At 37.6% G+C, this 20,737-nt stretch overlaps 2 protein-coding genes and 1 long non-coding RNA gene across 3 annotated transcripts; 2 read left to right on the forward strand and 1 right to left on the reverse strand.

Annotated features, from left to right (window-relative positions):
- Window positions 1–1,739: 1,739 nt before the first annotated feature.
- On the forward strand, window positions 1,740–3,722 carry LOC109031017 (uncharacterized). Its single transcript, XM_072297590.1, has 2 exons — window positions 1,740–2,556; window positions 3,067–3,722. Exons 1-2 carry the CDS (start codon window positions 2,229–2,231, stop codon window positions 3,564–3,566), a joined length of 828 nt encoding a protein of 275 aa, XP_072153691.1. The 5' UTR covers window positions 1,740–2,228; the 3' UTR covers window positions 3,567–3,722.
- Window positions 3,723–8,981: 5,259 nt separating this feature from the next.
- Window positions 8,982–11,602, forward strand: LOC109031088 (uncharacterized). The gene is made up of 2 exons (XR_011899507.1): window positions 8,982–10,038; window positions 11,522–11,602. It is a non-coding gene; the product is annotated as an uncharacterized lncRNA (long non-coding RNA).
- A 1,526-nt stretch (window positions 11,603–13,128) lies between these two features.
- On the reverse strand, window positions 13,129–20,509 carry LOC109031086 (uncharacterized). The gene is made up of 3 exons (XM_019042405.2): window positions 20,203–20,509; window positions 18,670–18,739; window positions 13,129–16,823 (listed from the first exon to the last, which is right to left on the reverse strand). The coding sequence occupies exons 1-3, from the start codon at window positions 20,287–20,289 to the stop codon at window positions 13,819–13,821; spliced, it is 3,162 nt and encodes a 1,053-aa protein (XP_018897950.2). The 5' UTR covers window positions 20,290–20,509; the 3' UTR covers window positions 13,129–13,818.
- Window positions 20,510–20,737: the final 228 nt, after the last annotated feature.

Here is a 20,737-nt window from a genome sequence, read left to right on the forward strand (position 1 = left end):
CTTCCAATGAGATGGTTATTGTTGGGCAAAAGCTTTTATCAAAAGAAAATGCCTTTACTTTTCCTTGTGAAAGCTCCAAGCTTGACATTTATTATGCCTCCCAACTTTCGGATCTTGTTCTCGTCCCATTTAATGAGGTTCTGTACAAAAATATGATACTTCCATGCCGAGAAGGTTACATTGTTCAACCCATTTTGCACACTCTACCGCAAACAGTTTAGTTGATGCCCTAGTTTGGCAACAATGTGGCAATCGAGAACTGATTTTTTTTATAAGATTTTAATACTTCTTGAAACTTTTAAGAGATTTTAGTCTCTGTGTAACTAACGCCTCGTCAATATTTATAATCATGTCCTCCTAATTAATTCTCTGAATTTTTTTTTTTTTTGATAAAGCAAAATATTGAAAAAACAGAATAGTTGAGTACTCTCAGATCAACGATTGGAATGACTGTTAACAAGGAAGTATTGCGTTGAGTTAGGTTTCTTTTCTTTTTTATTATTCTCTTTTAAGCAGTCCTTCAGCTCATCGATGTGTGTTTCCATTTCATGTAATACCTGCTCATAACTACCTCCATTTTTGCCTTTAACTTAATTAAGAAATTTTAACAGAAATACGGAAAACTCATTTTCGAATTCTTATTTCTTTGTCATAGGTTATGGATTAACGATACAGATAATGTGGTGTGTAGCTATTTTTTGCGATGATGGTGATATCAGGATCGTATGTCAAAAATGGCTTGTCGAATCTACAGAAGGCAATGTCCGATGTTGGTATCCAACTGCTATTGATGGCAACAAATTGAACCGTCTGTTGGCGGAAAACACAGGTCCTGATCAAGAGAACTGGGGAAATGGTAGCAATTGAAATCCTAAAGGACAAAATAGGTGAGACAGGCTTTTTGCAAATATGTAGATTTTTTTTTTTTTTTTTGGTTATCCATTTGCCAGTTTGAGTAGTTACTCCTAGCATGTGGAGGAACCAAAAAGTGATACCTAAATTCAATTGAGGAAAGTTTAACTTAAGATCTAAAGTTTTCTATGTTACACGATTCTGTAACAGGTCATTCAGAAATTAAGATTCTTCGCAATGAAAGTGTGTCAGACAGCAGTTTATCTATGCTGAGATGTGTTGAGAATCGCTACTTACAGATTAACTGCACCAGTTCAGAATGCACTGAAAACATGATTTTGAAGAGCATGCCTGCATAGTGCCTATTGCAGGAAGGCAATTTTAAAAAGCTCAGCGTCTTATTCCTAATTTTCTCTGAGCATTACTTGTCATGATCTTAAAAATCTGGTTTCAGTATGTACTAATACTTAGATTTTATACTCCTTTCAGTCTTTTAATTAATTTTTTGCAGAGCTGAAAGTGAAATGTGCACAGTTTCTGTGTGTATTTTCAACATTTTGACCCACGATCCTTAGAATGATAGCTTTTTAAAGCTTATCTCCATGTGTGCAGTTGGAAATAGATCAGCCGGTAGATTTTAACAGTTTAATTAAAGGTGTATTAGTGAGTTTGAAGATGAAATAGCCACCAATTTTTACACCTAGTAAAGGAACAAAGTCTTTAGTGTTTACTCATCTTCTCAATTTCATTTGATTTACTTAAAATGTAATCAAATTTAAATCATTTCAGGAACCCTCATCGATGCTCGAAAAATAGCTAAAAAAGCTGAGGATGAAGAAAACAAGCTTATCCCTCACTGAACCGGAAAACATGGGTCGGGGGCGAAGAAAAAAGAAGAGCAGCCAAAGGGTCTTGTCTCTTTCTTCTAGTTATGAAGAAAACCCTTCCGCACTATCAACAGTTTCGAAGAGGTCTCGACGACAAGAGGAGCCACCTCGATCACTCCTAAGGATACAATCCCTTAAGTGGCCTACCAGTTGTATTGATAAAGCTGGTAGAATACCATTTTCAGATCTAAATCAAATTAGTAGACCGCAAGGTGTTGCATCTTCAACTCAGAAACCACCCCCCTCCTCTAGTAATGCTCCCAAGACTACCCACAAGACTGGTACACCCCAGCCTCCGAGCCATTTTCAAAATTCCAATCAAGTGAAGGGCTTCGCTGCCTCAACTCAGAAGCCACCCCCCTCCTCTAGTAATGCTCCCAAGACTACCCACAAGACTGGTACACCCCAGCCTCCGAGGCATTTTCAAAATTCCAATCAAGTGAAGGGTTTTGCTGCCTCAACTCAGAAGCCAACCCCCCTCCTCCAGTTATGCTGCCAGAACTACTGATAAGACCGGTACATCCCAGCCTCCAAGCCAATTTCAAAATTCCTATAAAGTACAGGGTTTTGCTGCTTCAACTCAGAAGCCAACCCCCTCATCCAGTCATGCTGCCACGACCACTGATAAGACTGGTCCTGTACCGATCACCAGTCAAAGGAAAAATTATCCAAAAGTGCAGATTCCTAATTCTAAAACATCAACCCATTCAAGTGCTGCACATTATGCACCGCCTCCAAGCACTAATTTTGATCCACGGGTTCAGGTTGACAGAACCTACTGCCGGTGAAATTATTCAAAAACTCGCAAATTTCCAAGGTGAGTTTCATTTTATTGATGGTTTCACTGTGTGATTCATAACTTAAGTGCTGCGGCCTAATCCCCCAGAGGCGTTTGGCGCATCTTATGTGCAGGTTTTCAATAGCATCAAAGATTGCGGGGCGTAATATATTTTTATTTTTTCGGGTAGCAGGCCTAAAATCACAATTAGAGAACAATGCTCTTAGCTCTGAAGGAATGTGGATCAGTTCTGGTGGTTTTATTTTGCCACCATGGCAACAACTTTTCGTTACAACTTCATCCTCACAGCATAAAACAAGGAAAAAGTTTTAAAAATACAAAATAAATAAATAATAGGAAGGGAATAGAAGTGAAGAGGTAAGAGTGGGAGCGCAAGGTAAAAATAAATAAGAATAAAAATGTGAAATTAAGAAACTTGAAAGTTTCCGTACCTTTGTTCACATATATTAACTTTGTGGCCCTCCTTTACTGTTCCTTTTACGAAATCAATTTAATCATCTTATGTCCTCAATTTTTGTATGCTTTCAGAACAATTGAATCGGATTGAGAAGATTACTGTGCAGACAGCCTCAAAGGTAGTTGCACTGAGCAATGTAAGTGGGGACGTGCCCACAGCTCTGATAGAAATTCAATCAAAGCTGTCAGATCTTCTGTTAGTCGAAAATAATAGGCTGAGAGATGAAATCCTGCAAAATTTACCGATCAATGATGATATGGCTCTGAATGAATTTGAAGCCAAGTTAATAGACCCGAAATTTCGCTCTGCTTTTGTAAGTTTGCATCATCTTTTGTTTTCCTCTCATTTCCTGATCAATTCGTGTTTTCATTCTCTGCTTCCCTCAAACTACGTTAAATACCTTTCAAACCAAACTTCTTTGTGTGTAATCAAAATAAGTATTGATGAAACAGAAGAGTTTCTTGAGAAGTTCAACTGTTTGAAAAAAATGACAATTTTAGAGGAATTATCCAAGAAACATTTTCAGTTATTTTCAAATTTTTCCTGCACAAATAGACTAGTTTCTTGGTAAGTAACATGGATTTTAGTAAAATCCTAGAAGTATCCTCTTATAACATACATAAAGAAAGGGGGTGAGGCAGAAAAACAAATGAATATCTTTCTTTTCTTAAGACTATTGTGTAGTTTTCTGCAGGTCTGGGCCCTTTTTTCTTTTCCTCTTGTTATTCCATTCTGGTCTTGTTGTTAATGTTCATTGAGTATATTGAGTTCATTCTGTATATTGAGTGAGAGACAACACAAATCTCCAGAGTAAGAGGGCTATGAGTAGATTAATAAAAGGCCTTATTTCAAGGTTTATCCCATGAAGGATATTGCCACTGAAGAGTACTTGTCTTGAAATTTTCGTAATATAGGTGTCATCTTTCAAGTTTTTTTTTGTTTTATCAGTGATCCATTTCTTTCAGAGCGAAATCACACTCTTCCTTGAAAAATAATCAGTCAGAGGCAGAAAACGCTGTAAATGAGCAAAACTCAGAAGAATCCATCATACTCCAAGAAGACTTATCTCAAAATAACTTAAGACTTTCGCCTGAATACTCTGCTCCCAATAACCTCAGACATGCGCCTGAAGATTCCTTGCCAAATGTTGCTGCATGTGATCTAGATTTGCCTGATTTCTCACAAATTTGGGGCGAAGGTGATGATTATGAATCTGCAAGCGAACTTGTTGCTGAGGAAAGATATGATGGGGAGAATGAACGTGATGAGAGGGATAGAGAAGAACTTGATGATGAAGAAACATATTTCGAACGTGATGAGAGGGATAGAGAAGAACTTGATGATGAATAAACATATTTCAAGGGGGGCACTGATTTTGTTGACATGTTTCGTTGATTTTTTGTGTCCTTTCCTTTTTAATTTTTTACATTATTTGAATATTTAATGCTACAGGTGATACTATCTATTAACTTTTTTTAGTCCCTGCTCTTTTCTTACTTCCCTTTTATAGTTATTAGTATGGAAATCTAGTTCAAATTGGTACTTTCTCAACAATTTTGTGTTAACTGCTATTTACTAGTTATTATTATGAAAAAAATTAAGTTCTACCAGTGTTCTCTCCATTTGTTTTGTCACTGATTGTATTTTGTAATTTCTTTAATATTTACTTTTAATGAGTCAAACTTTCATAACTAAGCCTGAGAAAAGTTTCGAAGGGACTTTACTTTGTAATTAACATAAACCTGAATGAGAGAGTTCAGCTGCTCTCTTCTATTGTTGTCATTTTAATTTTCATTTATTTTTCACTTTTACAGTCATTATGCACCGCTGTTTTTCTATAAAGGGGACTCGTCAAGGCTCTCTTTCAATGAAGGCAAATTCCAAAAGTTACCTTAGGCTTCTTTCCATTTCTGTGTGCCATCCGGTGTACGGAGATGAAAAGTTAACATTAATACAGGGCGTAATACTGAAAACTTGTTTTCAAGGTATTTGATATCTTATGCCAGTAATTTGTTTTTTTATCATTCCTTCTTTTTTTGGACTTGACTGTATGCTCACAATGTGCCTATTGCCCATAGCCCACTTACTTTGAGCTCTCCTTTGAGCATAGAAGTTTTGAGTCCGACTGAATTTTTTATATTTTGTCACTTAGCTCACTATGTATCTTTAGTTTTCAAATTTCTATTTTTCCTTTTTGTTTCGTCCCCACTGTTTTGTTTGTTTAATTTAAGTTTAGTTTTATTTGGGTGATTAAATTGGTTCTACGCGCATAAATTTGGGTCACCTGCCTTTTCTTGTTATTAGTAATAGTTTAAAGGACCCCGCACGGTTCTTATGGAAAATGGCCCTCGGTCAAATGCGTTGAAACTTCAGTATGTTGTGCAGCATGTCATCATGAACAAAAGTTCCAATAGGCCAAACAAGATCCCATGTACGGTTTTCGAGATATTCGCCGTTTTATGTGCGTAAACGGAGGTTTCGCGCGCTCCCGCCGGAGCCATACCATTGTGCGGCGCCGCTCGTGCCCTTCCCTCCCAGTCACTCTCCGCTGCCCCGCCGCCCATACCTTGGCTCCTCTATCGCTCCAACTACGACGCTCACGAGGCTGCGCCCATCATTACCGGACCGCGCCCGCACGCCGTCTTCTTACGCGGCCTCTTCTTCGGCCATGTCGCCTCTTTTTCTCATCGATCCTTTCTCTAAGTCTTCAAAAACGCTTAAGAAGTCCATTTTTACGCGGCTTTTTTGCGAGTACGAGTTTACGATCGGCGATCAGAACCCTCGACCTTCGAAAGTTACTTAGGGATTTTCTTGCAATGGTCTTCCAGCCGCATCTTTAATGTCTTTTTTATGGAACCTGGAGAAAACTCGTACTCACAAAAAGCCGCGTACGCGCATGAATGTTACGGTCGACCTGCAACTCTTTTTCATCATCTCTATGGAGTTTGTCTTGGATGTACGATCTGATTAGAGGATACGATCAGCAGATAATAAGATGGCTGATAAGGTGGTGCTGCAAGATGGAGCGACTTAAGATGTGACCATTTACGCCTAAATGGACATCTCTCTTCCTCGAGTTCAGTTATTAATGATCCCTCTCTCCTCCTCCATTGGTGCGGTTCAGCTAAGTCAAGACTAAAGCAAACTTAATTCCTACTTGGGCATCGTCAGCCGACTAATTACCCTCAACCTCCGCCACATCATTATTGAAAGAAAGAAAAAAAAAGAAAAAAGAAAAAACATCAACATCATCTTCCGACAGAAGTTACTTTCACTGCTTCCACATGAGGAAAATGAAGAAAAAAAAGAAAGAAAGGAAGAGGGAAGAAAATAAAAAAAAGTTCGTTTTATTTAACGTCTCTTAGGCATTCCAACTCTCTTACGTACTTTCGCATGGATTATCATTTGTTTTTCCTCTCTTTTTGTATTATTTGTGATATTAGCATTATCATGTTTAGTAAAAATGGACTTCTTAAACGTTTTTGAAGACTTAGAGAAAGGATCGATGAGAAAAAGAGGCGACATGGCCGAAGAAGAGGCCGCGTAAGACGGCGTGCGGGCGCGGTCCGGTAATGATGGGCGCAGCCTCGTGAGCGTCGTAGTTGGAGCGATAGAGGAGCCAAGGTATGGGCGGCGGGGCAGCGGAGAGTGACTGGGAGGGAAGGGCACGAGCGGCGCCGCACAATGGTATGGCTCCGGCGGGAGCGCGCGAAACCTCCGTTTACGCACATAAAACGGCGAATATCTCGAAAACCGTACATGGGATCTTGTTTGGCCTATTGGAACTTTTGTTCATGATGACATGCTGCACAACATACTGAAGTTTCAACGCATTTGACCGAGGGCCATTTTCCATAAGAACCGTGCGGGGTCCTTTAGTTGAAATTGGTACTAATGTTGAAAATTCTGCGTTACCTTCTTCTATTTATCAATATGAAAATTAAGTTCCTCCAGTGTTCTCCCTATTATTTTGTCGCTTATTGTATTCAGTTACCTCTTTACTATTAACTTCTTGCAATTCTAACTGTCATAACTAAGATTAACATTTTGAGACTGAGAAAAGTGTCCCAAGAGACTTCTCATTGTTTATAATATGGTCTAAAACCTGACAGAAGAAGTTAAATGGTATTTTTATTTTAATTTCTTACCTTAGGCATACTTAATCATTTCTATGTGTAACCAATAAATGCAAGTATTTTTCTGCAGATGATTGTATCTGTTTGTTTATTTGCTTTACTTCCATCTATCTTGCCCAAGTTGCGTACTGGTAACCCCATTGCAATGTTTCACAATTGTTCTCAACATTTGGAGCTTACTCACTGTAAAAGTTTCTGTTTATTCCCTGTTATTTTAACTTCCTAAACAAGAACTTTGAAAATTTGTGTCAAAATTGCACATTGACTGACAGATTTTTATAATTTATATGATGGTTGAATTTATGAGACTGAAAATCAGATTTTGCACTCCATTGCCATTTTATTTACTGGTGGATTTGGCTTCCTCTCGTGGAAACTATTTTATATTTATATTCTCAGAATATTCTTCTCAGGAATATTCTGAGGATATTCTCTGAGTATTCTATTTAGTGCCACGAGAATGTGCACAGAACATTCTGAGAATATTCGATGCATCAGTAGATCATTCTCAGAATATTCTCAGAACATTCCATTTTTCCGGTGGAATATTCCTGGAATAGTTCTAGAATATTCTATTTTTCAATAGAATATTCTTAGAGTATTCTCAGATTATCTCCTTGCACAGGGGGTCTGTATCCAGTATTAAACATTTAGAGTGATCACAGGATCTTCATTGTCTGGTTGATGTGTGAAGTAATCGGTGTGTAAGATTCCAATGTTAGCAAATTTTTGGGTTGCTACATTATCTGTATATAATGGAGATGTTGCATGTGTGAGGGATTTGCGATTTGACCATTGATTCTTACGTAAAAGTTCGCGAGAAACACGATGGTCCGACTGGTTTTCTCTGAAATCAACTCCCAAGCTCAAAAAAAACCCTCAAAGTGAGGCCAAAATGGAGGGGATATCCCACCCTACCCTGAGAGTCCACCTCTACATCAAAACAAAATCTCCATGCAAAGATAGGGAGCAAATACATTGGCAGGGTTGCCACTTTATTTGGGGACTCCAAAACTGAAAACACGGCATTACTGCTAATGTGTTTGCTCCCTATCTTTGCATGGAGAGTTTGTTTTGACGTAGAGGTGGACTCTCAGGGTAGGGTGGGATATCCCCTCCATTTTGGCCTCACTTTGAGAGCTTTTTTTGAGCTTGGGAGATGATTTCAGAGAAAACCAGTGGGACCATCGTGTTTCTCGCGAACTTTTACATAAGAATCACTGGTCAAATCGCAAATCCCTCACACATGCAACATCTCCATTGATGGTGTGTTTAAGGGTATATGTATGTGTGTGTTAACATAATTTTTTTTTAAAAAAAGTATATACCGAAATCTCACCCACTCTGTTTGTGAATTTGTGACATTTTTTCTACCATGTAGCCCTGCATTCAATTTGAGTGATTATAAAAACACTTATAATGCCTTTTAGGGTAAAAGAGGGCTGTGAAAGTTTTGGATTGTGGGGGGGGGGGGGGGGGAGGTCAGGCTATTCAGAATATTCGTCCAGAATATTCTGGAAATAATCTCAGAATATTCTATTAAAAAAAATTCGTCCCAAACGAATATTCTCAGAATATCCTTAGAATAATCTCGGAATATTCTCAGAATATCCTCGTTTTGCCAACGAATATTCAATGAAAATTCTAAGAATATTTGTGTGCTATCTGGGCAGGTAATGCCTATAAAAACAGCACCTCTCATCCTTGAAAATTTTCCACTTTAATGACCAAGAAACTTTCTTCTCTAAATTAGAGGAGTATGTCAATCACCTGAAAGATAGGGGTGGACAAGTGACAGACGAAAAGAAATTAAGTTTTCTTCTCGTGATACTACTTGGAAGTATATCTCACTCTATCCATATTTTCGATGCTGTTTCGAAAGAGAATCGTAACACCGAGTTCCTAAAATCTAAAATCATAGTTGTTTAGGAACGAAAGAAGAAGAGCTGAGACGAAGCTGCGAGCTCTCAACTTGTCCAAAAGCTCATTCAGAGGGGGGCGTTCAATCGTGGAAAGTTCATCGGCAATCGCAATAACGACAGTTGCGTGACGCCAATTCCAAGTTGCAGATTTAAGCCTGATTTCCAACAAGGATCAAACTAACACAGCTAGAATGGATGGCGGAATTCTAGAGGTCAATCTAATCGTTCTGGTGCCTGACTTCAGGGGCAAAAACAACTTTAACACAAATAGAGGTTCAAACTCTGGGAATCGACGTCCCTGAAGAGGTAATTTCAGAGATAGTGGAGATCAAAATAATGTTTTCTACCTAAAGGATAAAGAATATGACACATCCTAAGGGAATCAAGACAACGGAGCAATTCAAGGGAACGTCTTTTACCAAGGTAACCAAGGCAAGGACTCCAATCATTAACTTCGTGGTATGTTTCAGCGTATCAGAATAATTGTATTAATCCTAAGTCAATATGTGATAATATAAGTAAAATAGAAATGATTGATATGTGATTAATTAACAGTAGATAGTGACCATATTATTAATTTCGAGTCATATTCTTTAGAATGTGCATTGCTCGAAACCCATGAAGCCTATGAACCATAACATCATTTTTAGGTCGTTGCAACCTAACTCAACTAATATCATATGATCTACGGATGTATCTCGTCTGTCGAATCCTTAAAAGTGCAAGGTAAATACAAACGAACAAATGGCGACATGAAAACATGCACCACAAATTAAAGTAAAAAGACTTTGCACTTTAGTTAGCAGCAGCGATTGAGAAATCAGTCACAATGGTTATACAAAATGGTTCTTGTAAATGCTCTGGTAGCTATAATAGTAAAATCTGAAAGGTGTTTTCCTCAAACCCCATTTTGCACCTAGGTATTTCATTGATATTTTATTGGGAAAAAAATGTATACATATATCTAGATACGTCTGTTTAAGAGGTCACAGTGGGTTTTAACTAAATCTAATTAAGAAAATGAAAGTCCCCATGTCTGAAAGCGGAAAAGTACAGCGAAACACCTCAGGAAAACATCCCCGCTGAAAAGAAAATCATTCGTTGGGCCGTTTTTTTTTTTTGCCCCCCCAAAGCCAAAATGGCGGCCGATATGCGCCGCCGCGGGGTGCAAATGTTACAACTCCCTCAAAATGTCAAGTGACACATCGATTCCTATGTAATTTTGGTCGTAGAATCCGAATATGAGGTCAGAAATCCCTCACGACTAAAAGGGATCGCGCAAATTCAAGATGGCGGCCAAAAATAGGCCCCGGAGTAAAAATTCTCAATTCCAGCTTTTGGTGACGAGTGAGATGTCTTTTTTTATGTTTTTTGGGTCATAGGATCCAAATTTGAGGTCAAAAATTCCCTTCTGGCCGACAGGGATCCCTCAAATCCAAAATGGCTTCCATTTTGGGGCTGACATATTATTTCCGAAAGACGCGTATAGTCGAGTGAGGTGTCTTTTTACATGTTTTTTGGACCACATGATCAGAAACTGGGATCCAAACTGTGTCCCTGTGGGCCGGAAGGTAAGATTTGTCCCTTAGCACCTTGATTGTAACGTTTTTATCAACTATTTAAATAAAAACTCAGAATTTCACTGTTAGAACGGCGCCAACCACACCAAGAATGCTCTATTCTTACAAATAATGTTTGACCTTTTTGCCTAGCAGGGGCTATAGTCCCCTGCTTCACAAAAAAACTAGCGCAAGAGAAATAGGAACAAAACAAAAATAATCTTCTTTAGAACAGTAGAAACAGTGAAAACAGTGAAATTCTGAGTTTTTATTAAATAGTTGATAAAAACGTTACAATCAAGGTGCTAAGGGACAAATCTTACCTTCCGGCCCACAGGGACACAGTTTGGATCCCAGTTTCTGATCATGTGGTCCAAAAAACATGTAAAAAGACACCTCACTCGACTATACGCGTCTTTCGGAAATAATATGTCAGCCCCAAAATGGAAGCCATTTTGGATTTGAGGGATCCCTGTCGGCCAGAAGGGAATTTTTGACCTCAAATTTGGATCCTATGACCCAAAAAACATAAAAAAAGACATCTCACTCGTCACCAAAAGCTGGAATTGAGAATTTTTACTCCGGGGCCTATTTTTGGCCGCCATCTTGAATTTGCGCGATCCCTTTTAGTCGTGAGGGATTTCTGACCTCATATTCGGATTCTACGACCAAAATTACATAGGAATCGATGTGTCACTTGACATTTTGAGGGAGTTGTAACATTTGCACCCCGCGGCGGCGCATATCGGCCGCCATTTTGGCTTTGGGGGGGCAAAAAAAAAAAACGGCCCAACGAATGATTTTCTTTTCAGCGGGGATGTTTTCCTGAGGTGTTTCGCTGTACTTTTCCGCTTTCAGACATGGGGACTTTCATTTTCTTAATTAGATTTAGTTAAAACCCACTGTGAGGTCTCATCTTCCAAATTCTTTGTTATGAGGTTAATAGCCTAAGATGCTGAATGTCTTTAAATAAATGAACTAACTAACTTTTCTATAATTTTTGATTGCTTTAACAAATTCATATCCCAAAACCACATTCAGTGCATACAAAGGAAATACACTTGGAAAAGAAAAAAATCTTTGAAAGGTAATGTGATGCGTCTCATAATGAATGTTTCTTTTTTTCTTTTCTTTTTTTTACTAATGTATTACTATGTAATATCGTAGGAATGGACGGTGAATAATATTCATTGAATATTTATGGTTGTCGATGCTTCAAAGATAGACCGAGCTTTACAATGGCAAACAAGTTTGGAGTGTTGCCAAATACGTTATTTACTTTAGAAATTTCAATAAAAAGTGACCGTTTTTCCGTCAGTAACTCAGAGTAAGAAAACCGAAGTTCTGACCTGTGAAAAAGCAATTATTTATACTTTGTCTATGCACACAGAGGCAAAGTAAAAATTACAATGATAAGACCCTTAATTTTATAGTTAAGTACTTAAAAAATAACTTTAAAATATTCAACCTTAATGATAAAAACACCGATAAAAAGGACAAGGTTCCCCAGAATAGGTGAGGGAGGGGGGAGGTAAAACTTGGAGCAATTAGACTGCTGACTCAACCAATGCTACATTCATTTCCCATTGCTTGAGTTAAGAAAATTCTAATTCTTCCACTTGAATTCTTACCCATATTTTGAGGAGCAAAATTAAAAAATCAGTAGTTGCACCTCGCAATTTCATTGATAAATTGGTTGAATGATTCGACTTGGTAAATATTTTAGGTGCCTACATTTGCTCAGAGAAGATAAATGTTCTCTGAAGTAAATCTCTGGTACATATTAAAATATTAAATAAGCTATTAGCTTTCTTATTTTTATAGTTAGAGTTCCTTTTCTTACATGGGGTGCTCAATAGTATAATACACATTGCATAGTTAGGCGGTCAAATTAGGAGTGATTATAAGCCATTGTGCACAATTTCAGATCTGTTACATCTCCTATGCGCCTAAGATCAGTTTTTCCTCAAGAGCTGTTTGAAGAATTCGTCAGTTTTTTGGGAGTTTCTTTCATCTTCGAGGATGTGTCAAGAGGTGGTCACCTTCCTGCCAAAGTATCACAAGGGCCAATTTGTGCTGAGGCAGTGTATGGCGAAACTTCTCAAACTTGTCCATTTCTTTTAAAGGGAAAAACAGAATAATGAACATTATCACTTGAAAATGTACCTAACATTTCTTTGGTCATCAAGATTAATCATTAAAATTTTCATGAAATATACATAAAACCTCTTGAAAACACTGAAAAAAGTTCAAACTGCTCTTCGGAAAAGTTTGCTATGAGCAGACAGTAGATCAGCACTAAAATTGGGTACAATTGCTCCATATTACTCCTGATTGGACTCTTAGACAAAAATTTGGTACAACAAAACAATCAAAAAGGGCAGCATGAATGTTGTTACTTTAGTCCACGCCCCTCAAACTTCGAAAGAATTAGGGATCTGAATGATTTTCAGACCCTCATCTTAGAGAGTTTTTCATCTCAGGTATAGTGACAATGGATCTACTTGTTTCACGAATTGGTGGTAGCCCGAAAGGAGTATATTTGAGGTTGAACCATATAATACAGAGGAGAAAAAATTAAAGTTGGCACCTGCAGTTTCAAGATAGAGTTATTACGAAACATAAGTGGATTACAAGGAACAACCACTTCTTACTGCTATCGTATAGAAATGTATCAAAATTCAAGGCACTTTTATGCACTCAAGGCACACGAATAAATCGACAGTCCAGACAGCTAAAAGGTGAAGTTATGAGAATTATGGAATAGCTCTTCTAAAGAGGAATACTGCAAAGTTTAAAAAAAGAGCAAGAACTAGGAAAAACAGCAGAAGTTTTTTTCTCTTTTAAAAAATGAGCAGGTACTTAGGTACTAAGGTTAAAAAATAGCTCTTTAAAAAAGCTTTTGGAGTAAAATGTTGTAATCCCATTTAATTTATGGGGACCACATTCACTTCAGTCAGTCTATTTATTTAGATCATGGGACACCATCTGTGACACATTGATGTCAAGAAAATGGTGAAAAGAGCACCAGTATCACAGTCAGTATAAAAATCCTTTTTTCTTACAGAAATCTAAATCTACAGAGTGATTTAAATATTAAATACCTCTTGGTAACTTCTCATCAAATTGTCCAGTAATGCGTGTTTCTAGTAAAAAATACTGCATAAAATTATCATTGACATTGATTATGGTAGAGATTTGTACTTTCAGCTGGAGTTTGCAGGCTCCTTGAGTTGTTCATTTGAACTTAGTCTTCGCTGACAGATGACATAAGTCATCAGTAGAATAAGAAAAACAGAGATGAAGAACACTGATAAATGAGGAGATCTAAAGGGCAATGAAGCTCTAGAAGAGGATGTCTCTCCTGAAAACTCTGCATGCGAAATATTGGGCACACTGCTTGAGTGTTCGTTTGTGAAACATTCAGATGGCATAATGTCCGTGACACCAGTGATGTACTTAAATTTTTTATCAATATCCTTCAATTTGTCACAAAGAAACATCTTTAAATGCGTTTTCCAGACATTTTTGTCAAGATTATCTTTCGCAAACATCACAAAATCGGTCAAGGATTTAAAAATCTGTTGGACGATCAATCCTCTTGAACTCCGAGGCTCTTGAAGTCCAACAAAATTGTGGCCTGGTATTCCTCTTTTTCCAGGCTTACATGCAGAGAGACTTACTGAGTTTTCTCTCTCAATGTCCCAGTAATGCCCGTTCTTAGTCGCCAGAAAATCGATTACTTTTCCAGGCTTCCCTTCTATGCCACCTTTACCAGCCAAGCCACTAGTGCCATCCTCTCCTTTTCTAGTACTCCTTGAAACCACACATTTAGTCCCGAGAGAGATCATTTCAATTCTCCCTGACATGCCTCCTTTTCCGCCCACACCTCCGTTGCCACCATTTTTCCCATCGCTGCATCCAGTGCCTATCACTTTGCATCTCTGCTGTTCGCTTGGACTTGCTAAATTACCAGTTCCCGTGGCAGCAATGGCAGCGGCTGCTAAACCACCAAGTGGCCCACCAAAAAATGTGCTTGCCGCGAAGTAAGCTAATGTTCCAACAGAAGTTGCAGCCACTATTTGTCGAGTACAGTCTGGTGGTATTGGTTGGCAACTATGCTTCTCCGGCCAATATAAATTCCTCCGAGAACCAGAGGAAGGTGTTGTACCATCGTTCCCCTTCACACCATCTTTTCCTTTTTGGCCGCGACCACCTCTTCCACCATTGGCAGAAATACTTAATTTGTCGCAATTCACGAACTCATCCCCAATGCCTAAAAAGTTTCCAGCAGGGCCTCCGGGTAGACCAGGGTTTCCAGGCACCTCTTCAGCATCAGACATTGGAGCAATATCTGTTTCAACAGCATCACTCCCATCTAATACTATTTTGGGTGAGTTAACAACTATCCAGGTCGGTGATATAATTGAAATTTGAACATCTTCGCCTGTTAAATCTACGTTGGAATCGATGAAAACTTTTTTAAGAGCAAAAATTTCAACCAAGAGGACGTTTTCGCAAGATTTGTCTTCAAGTGGCTTTAAAGCATCACTGATTTTAACAAAGTAGCCTTTTACTCTCAATGTGCTATGAACTTTGTCACAAAACAAATTAATTTTGAATTTTAATGCAAGATCGATGAGCAACTCAAGCCTTTGAAATTTGACCGGACTCGCAATACCCATTTCATTGATTTTATCATGATCAATTCCAGAGTATAATTTACAAGAATCGTGGAGCTCATTCTTCAGATCATTAATATCCTTTATTGTGAAATTCTTCGGAGATTTCAGAATCCCAGTAAGTTTGTCTGCAACAATCACACAGTTTTTTGGGTCTCGCTGCACATCATACGAAGAAATAGCTGAACTAAATTCTGTTAAAAATGCATACCAACATTTTGATTCTTTCAGACGTTGATTGAGCCTGATAATATTTTGGTTCCATTCTGATGGTTTAATTTTTATGACTGTGGCACTGAAATTATTCAAAAATTCCAGGTAGCTATCATACCTAGAAAGGTCTACTAAGGTCTCTTTGCTAATGGTCAAATTCAACAACTGCATACTTTCAGTCACTAAATTAGTCAATTCATTTAAATTGTCAACTTTCTGAATGATTTTTGTAAAAATGTCATGCGCTTCTTGAAACTGTCTGCGTAAGTCTTCAATATCATTTTCCTTTTCTTCTTTGGCAGAAAGGTCTTTTTCAATTTCCTCAGTCAGACGCCTAACATCAGCAACAATGTTTTCCCTTATAATCTCTACCAAGTTATAGATGCGGTATTTGGAGTGCGCTGAGATCGTGTAATCAAAATCAGCCTCTGTTTGCTCAATGAATTTGATGTTCTTATGTATTATTCTCTCAAGAGATCTCTTGCTTTCTTGCAGCAAAGCCATCTTAGTAATGGGGCCATCTCGATCAGGTCTTCGAAAAATACCAATTCTGGGATAGTAATTTCCATCTTTCTGAAGAAGAATCTTTATAAATGTTATGATTTTCAAAGCTTTTTCTCTTTCCTTGTTCTTTTCTTTCAAAGCAAGGTTGCCATTAGACTGCAATTTAGAAATTATTTCATTCTTAAGTTTTTGTAAAAAATCAACAATTGTTTCAATGACAGTTTCGTCGCCTACCAGGGTCCCATCTATGTGCAAATTGTCCACCTTTGTGACAACTAATGCCAAGCTATCCCTGAACTTATCAATGTTTCTGACAGCTTTAGCAACATGCTCAGCAAACATCATGAAGTCTTGTCTATCTACACCAACTCTGACAGCAGGATACCCTACAATGAAAACTAATTTCACAGCTTGGGTCTTTGTGATGGTTTTTTTTGTGAAGTAAGTGGCGGTAATATCGTGAGCAACCCCACGAGTGTCACTAAAGCCTGGACAGTCATAAAAATTGGCTGAAGTATTATTATCAATGTGAAGTTCAGGATAAATAGTCCTTGAAGTCCATGTGTCAGTACTAACCTTGCCGAAGATATCTTCTAAAATGTATTCGCCGCTCCTCTTGACTGTTTCCACTGATATTAGACTCTTGTCATTCCCTGTGATGAACTGGGAGAAAGTGCTTTTTCCGGCGCCAGTGTTACCCATCAACATTATTGCATTTTGGGCAGGCTGAAATTTCATAAGTGCCTCACCCTCTTTGAGCAGTTTCAAGACCTTTTGCACCTCATCATCTGTTTCCATGTTGTTGCTAGATTCTGCAAAGGAAAAATATGTGTTTGAAAGGACTGGCTTTTAATGATTGGAACTGAAAATACCTGTCCAAATATGAATTTGCTAAATGTACATAAATCAGATCAAAATTTGAATGTGATGTTATGATCAAGTTTCCGTTTAACCTTTCATAAGATTTTTGCTCGAGAGTCTAGTGCCATTTACACCTTCATCCTTGTATGGGAATTTAGTGGTTATTCAGAGAATTAAAACACTATGATCATTTGCGTTGTGGAAATATAAAAGGGACCAACAAACAATGATTGGAGTCAAAACCAGAATGCTTTTGCACCAATGCTCCCTTTTTGGTTTAAGTTGAGGACTTCTTTTTCATTTGAGGAAAACTATGACCGAACATAAAATGGCCATAGCATTTTTACTGACTTGCCAACCAAAAAACTACCCAGGATTAAGAAAGCCAAACAAGTTTGCATCAATTTCATATTGCGAAACCACCTTTCTTCCTTTGCCACATTGCAAACTTCCCGTTGTAATTTATTGTTTTTTTTTTTTTTTTTTTTTTGGAAAACTAGTCTTAACTTCTCGAAAACTTCCTTGATTTTCCTTCTGTCTTAGCAGAATATTCCGTGGAAATTTGCAGCTATAAAGTCAGCTTGTTTCTCTCCAAAAAAATAAAATAGGAGAGGAAATTTTGAAACATCGCAATGGAAATATGGCAACCACGAATATGGAACCAATGGATACTTGGTTTTGTAATTTGGCCATCGATATTCTTGTGCTGTGTCATATATAAAATCAAGAAAACTTGCATGAAAAGTTATTTTGTGTGTATAGGGCCTAAGGCCTAAGAGATGGGTAACCAGCAACCGACTTAGGCAGGGATACAGAAAGTGCTTTAGAACAAAAATTAGTAAAAATTTCCTCTTTCGAAGGAAAACTCACTCCACAAAAAGACAATAGTGCAGACTCAGCCAGAAATTTCAAAAAATAGCTTGCAGTTTTATTTTTTCCGTCATTTGTTGCTTAACATAATAAGAAAATAACAGTTGTATCAAACAATTTCCTCCAGCACTCAAGAATTCTTTCAGGCTACAGCTTGCATGCTAGAGCATTTTCTGTGCTCTTGCTTTGGAGGTAAATAATATTTCCCATCTTCATGCTAACTTCATTGCAGTTTGTCACTAGTAATATTACTTAATTATTAAAAAAAACCAGGACAAGTAAAACCAGCCGATTGGTTGCAACGACAAACAACTATTTCATGAAAGAAGGTAAAATAAAACAAAATTGACAATGATATAAAAAATACTGCATAAAGTTTAGCTGCTGCCAATTCTTTTCTGTTCATATTCAAACTTTCTGAGAAAACTTGACAGAATTTGTCTTGGAATTTATTCAAGATTTGATTGGTCCCAGGTTATTCAAAATTCAAGGAAAAATTTCTCTAGATTTTTGTTAACATGAATATTTTATCAGAGAACTGCACAACATTTTGATGGTAAGGAGACATTCTTCCTCATCACAGCAACATTCTCAGCATTTCTTCATCAAAGCAGACTAAAATTTTACTCTGCAAATCTTAATTTTCTAAAACCTTTTTGTATTCGGACAAATGATTAACTGAGCGGCAGTGCCATATACTCAGAAAGTTAATCAAGAACACGAATAATGACTGATGAGACTGTTTTGGAAAACAAAAGTTTCAGTCGAATTCAAATCGTAAGCGCTCACAGATTTTGAGCCTTCTTGAGCTGTACCCAATGGCAGGACCAAATATTCTTTTAATATTTTCATACTTTTTGTAAAACATACCTACCTTTTTCTTTCATAAATAAAATAAAACAAGTCTCTTTTATGTCAAAAAGTTACCAGTAAATATTTGCGTGTCCATTGGTTCTTGCAATATTGGCCTGTCTCCATAGTTTGCGCTTGAACTTCCCTGAAAAAACCAAAAAGTATGACACATGAACGAATGGTAGCGCCTGCTAAATTACTGCTTTCAAATAATTCTCAAGTGAAAGGATGTTACTGACAACTAGGTAATATTTTTTTGGAGGAGTTGTACCTATTGCATTTAAATACCTTACAATGCTCAAAAATTACACCTGAATAAAGTTATTATACACCTAACTAAAGCGAATGTTACATTTGAAGGCAGAGGATATGATAGCAGATAAAATATGCATGAGGGTAGGGTGCTGAAGTGCTTAGGTGATTCTTCTTTCGTTTTTAGTTTGCAAAGAAATTTTTTTTTCCTAGAGTCAGGTCACATCAAATCATGATGATCAGACTAGGCTAAAAACTGAAAGACTTTACAGTCTAGAAGGGAAGCAAAAATAGACAAAATAAAGTACTTAAAAGTCAAGACACCCATGATAAAATTATGTAAATAAAATAAAAAAATTGGTTTGATGAGATTTTGTTATTCTCCGAAGGTTGGGCCGAAGGATAAAGCCAAAACCACTGAGCCAATACTGAAGTTACATTTAGCCCCTAAGATATGCGCCTTACTTACCTCCGTAAAATCCACTTTCTGTGAGTTTTAGAGAAGAAATTGTCAGAAAATGTGTGACATTTCTTAAGGATAGCAATACTACTTAACTCAAACTCACAAATTTTGGAGATCTATATTTTTTTGCGTGTAGGTAGGTAGGAAAGCTCCTTCGGTTTTTATACATTATACCTTGAATTTTTAATCACATAACAATCAAAAACTTTCAGAGCATGATGAAAGTTTCCTTAGCACCTCTGAAAATCTACAAGCCCAGCTCCACAGTCAGGATAAATACATAATAATTTTGTTGAGGTAAGGCTTCTTGGACACACCAACAGTGATTGAAACACACGCCAGCCAAACAGCAATTTGCTGATGAGAAATTAAATCTCAACTACTTATGAGTTAAAAAATTAAAAGTCTTCACAAGACCTAATCAATTTAAATGATTACCTTTTGACTTTGTTTTTTTGGCGACCTCTGAGCTATTTAAAGGGCTAAGTAACTGACAAAGTGGAGATGGACTGATGCTGATGGAGAGAGATAAAGAAAATAGTGGTTTTGTGTGTGGCTTCGACATATATAGCATTAGGCTGTTCAATAGGGTAATCGTGACTCCAGGTATTTCGGAAGGGCAACTTTCCATTTTGGCTCCGAAGAAATCTGAGATGGCCCCTGTAGGAAAAAAAGTTACAGGCCACTTGGCTGCTAAGACTTTATGCCGAGTTTCAAATACTGCACACCAACAAAATCAGTACGATGCAGAAACAATATGTTCGGCAACATAGCAGCTAAAGTCTTCATGGACTTTCTTCGGCTTACTAAGCAAGCTAGCTGAACTTCTCGGGAGTGTCGAGTTTAAGATGTCGTACATTTACTTGTTATCAAATGTAGCCTTCAGAACTTACCACACATTTCCTTGAAGAGTAAATCAGGAGTATGAGGATGGTTGCTGTAAGGGAGATCCCTGGCTTGTCATGACGAGACATTGACATTGCACTCGTAAAAACACGGCACAAGCCAAATGCGTTGTGGTAGCAGTATGCAAGTAGATAATAACACAATTTAAAAGAAAAAGTTAAAGAGTAGAGATTCCACTCAACAGCAATTTTATAATTACAAATTTTAAAGCCGGCGAAGTGGAGTTGAGTGTACGTAAACACGCTGTCAGAGCAAGCAACAAAAAAACATAACCTCCTCTCCTCTCTTGCTTCTTACGTCACTCAAAAATAAAGCACCGGCGCATGGCGCACAGTAATAGGTCTTTGCGCACAGTGGAGCGAGCCAATAGAGTAGATCGGACATGATATTTTTGACTAAATTTGCAAATTTTAATGTTTAAGCCGTTGCATTTTAAATGTAATATTACGATGAAAATTTAACAAGAAAATCAATGGACCCACCTTTCACATTCTGTGACTCGTGATAACGAAGATAAAAGAT

This window comes from Bemisia tabaci, chromosome 3 (assembly GCF_918797505.1).
Source record: "Bemisia tabaci chromosome 3, PGI_BMITA_v3".
Classification (NCBI taxonomy): Eukaryota; Metazoa; Arthropoda; class Insecta; order Hemiptera; family Aleyrodidae; genus Bemisia; species Bemisia tabaci.

What these genes read in the sequence shown, in the direction of transcription:
- LOC109031017 (XM_072297590.1), top strand. Translation starts at nt 2,229, where the DNA reads ATGCTGCCAGAACTACTGATAAGACCGGTACATCCCAGCCTCCAAGCC. An exon ending in AAAACTCGCAAATTTCCAAG is followed by an intron (nt 2,557 to 3,066) that starts GTGAGTTTCATT and finishes GTATGCTTTCAG; the next exon opens with AACAATTGAATCGGATTGAG.
- LOC109031086 (XM_019042405.2), bottom strand. Translation starts at nt 20,289, where the DNA reads ATGTCAATGTCTCGTCATGACAAGCCAGGGATCTCCCTTACAGCAACC. An exon ending in ACTCTTCAAGGAAATGTGTG is followed by an intron (nt 18,740 to 20,202) that starts GTAAGTTCTGAA and finishes TGGTTTTTTCAG; the next exon opens with GGAAGTTCAAGCGCAAACTA. An exon ending in GGACACGCAAATATTTACTG is followed by an intron (nt 16,824 to 18,669) that starts GTAACTTTTTGA and finishes TTTCCTTTGCAG; the next exon opens with AATCTAGCAACAACATGGAA.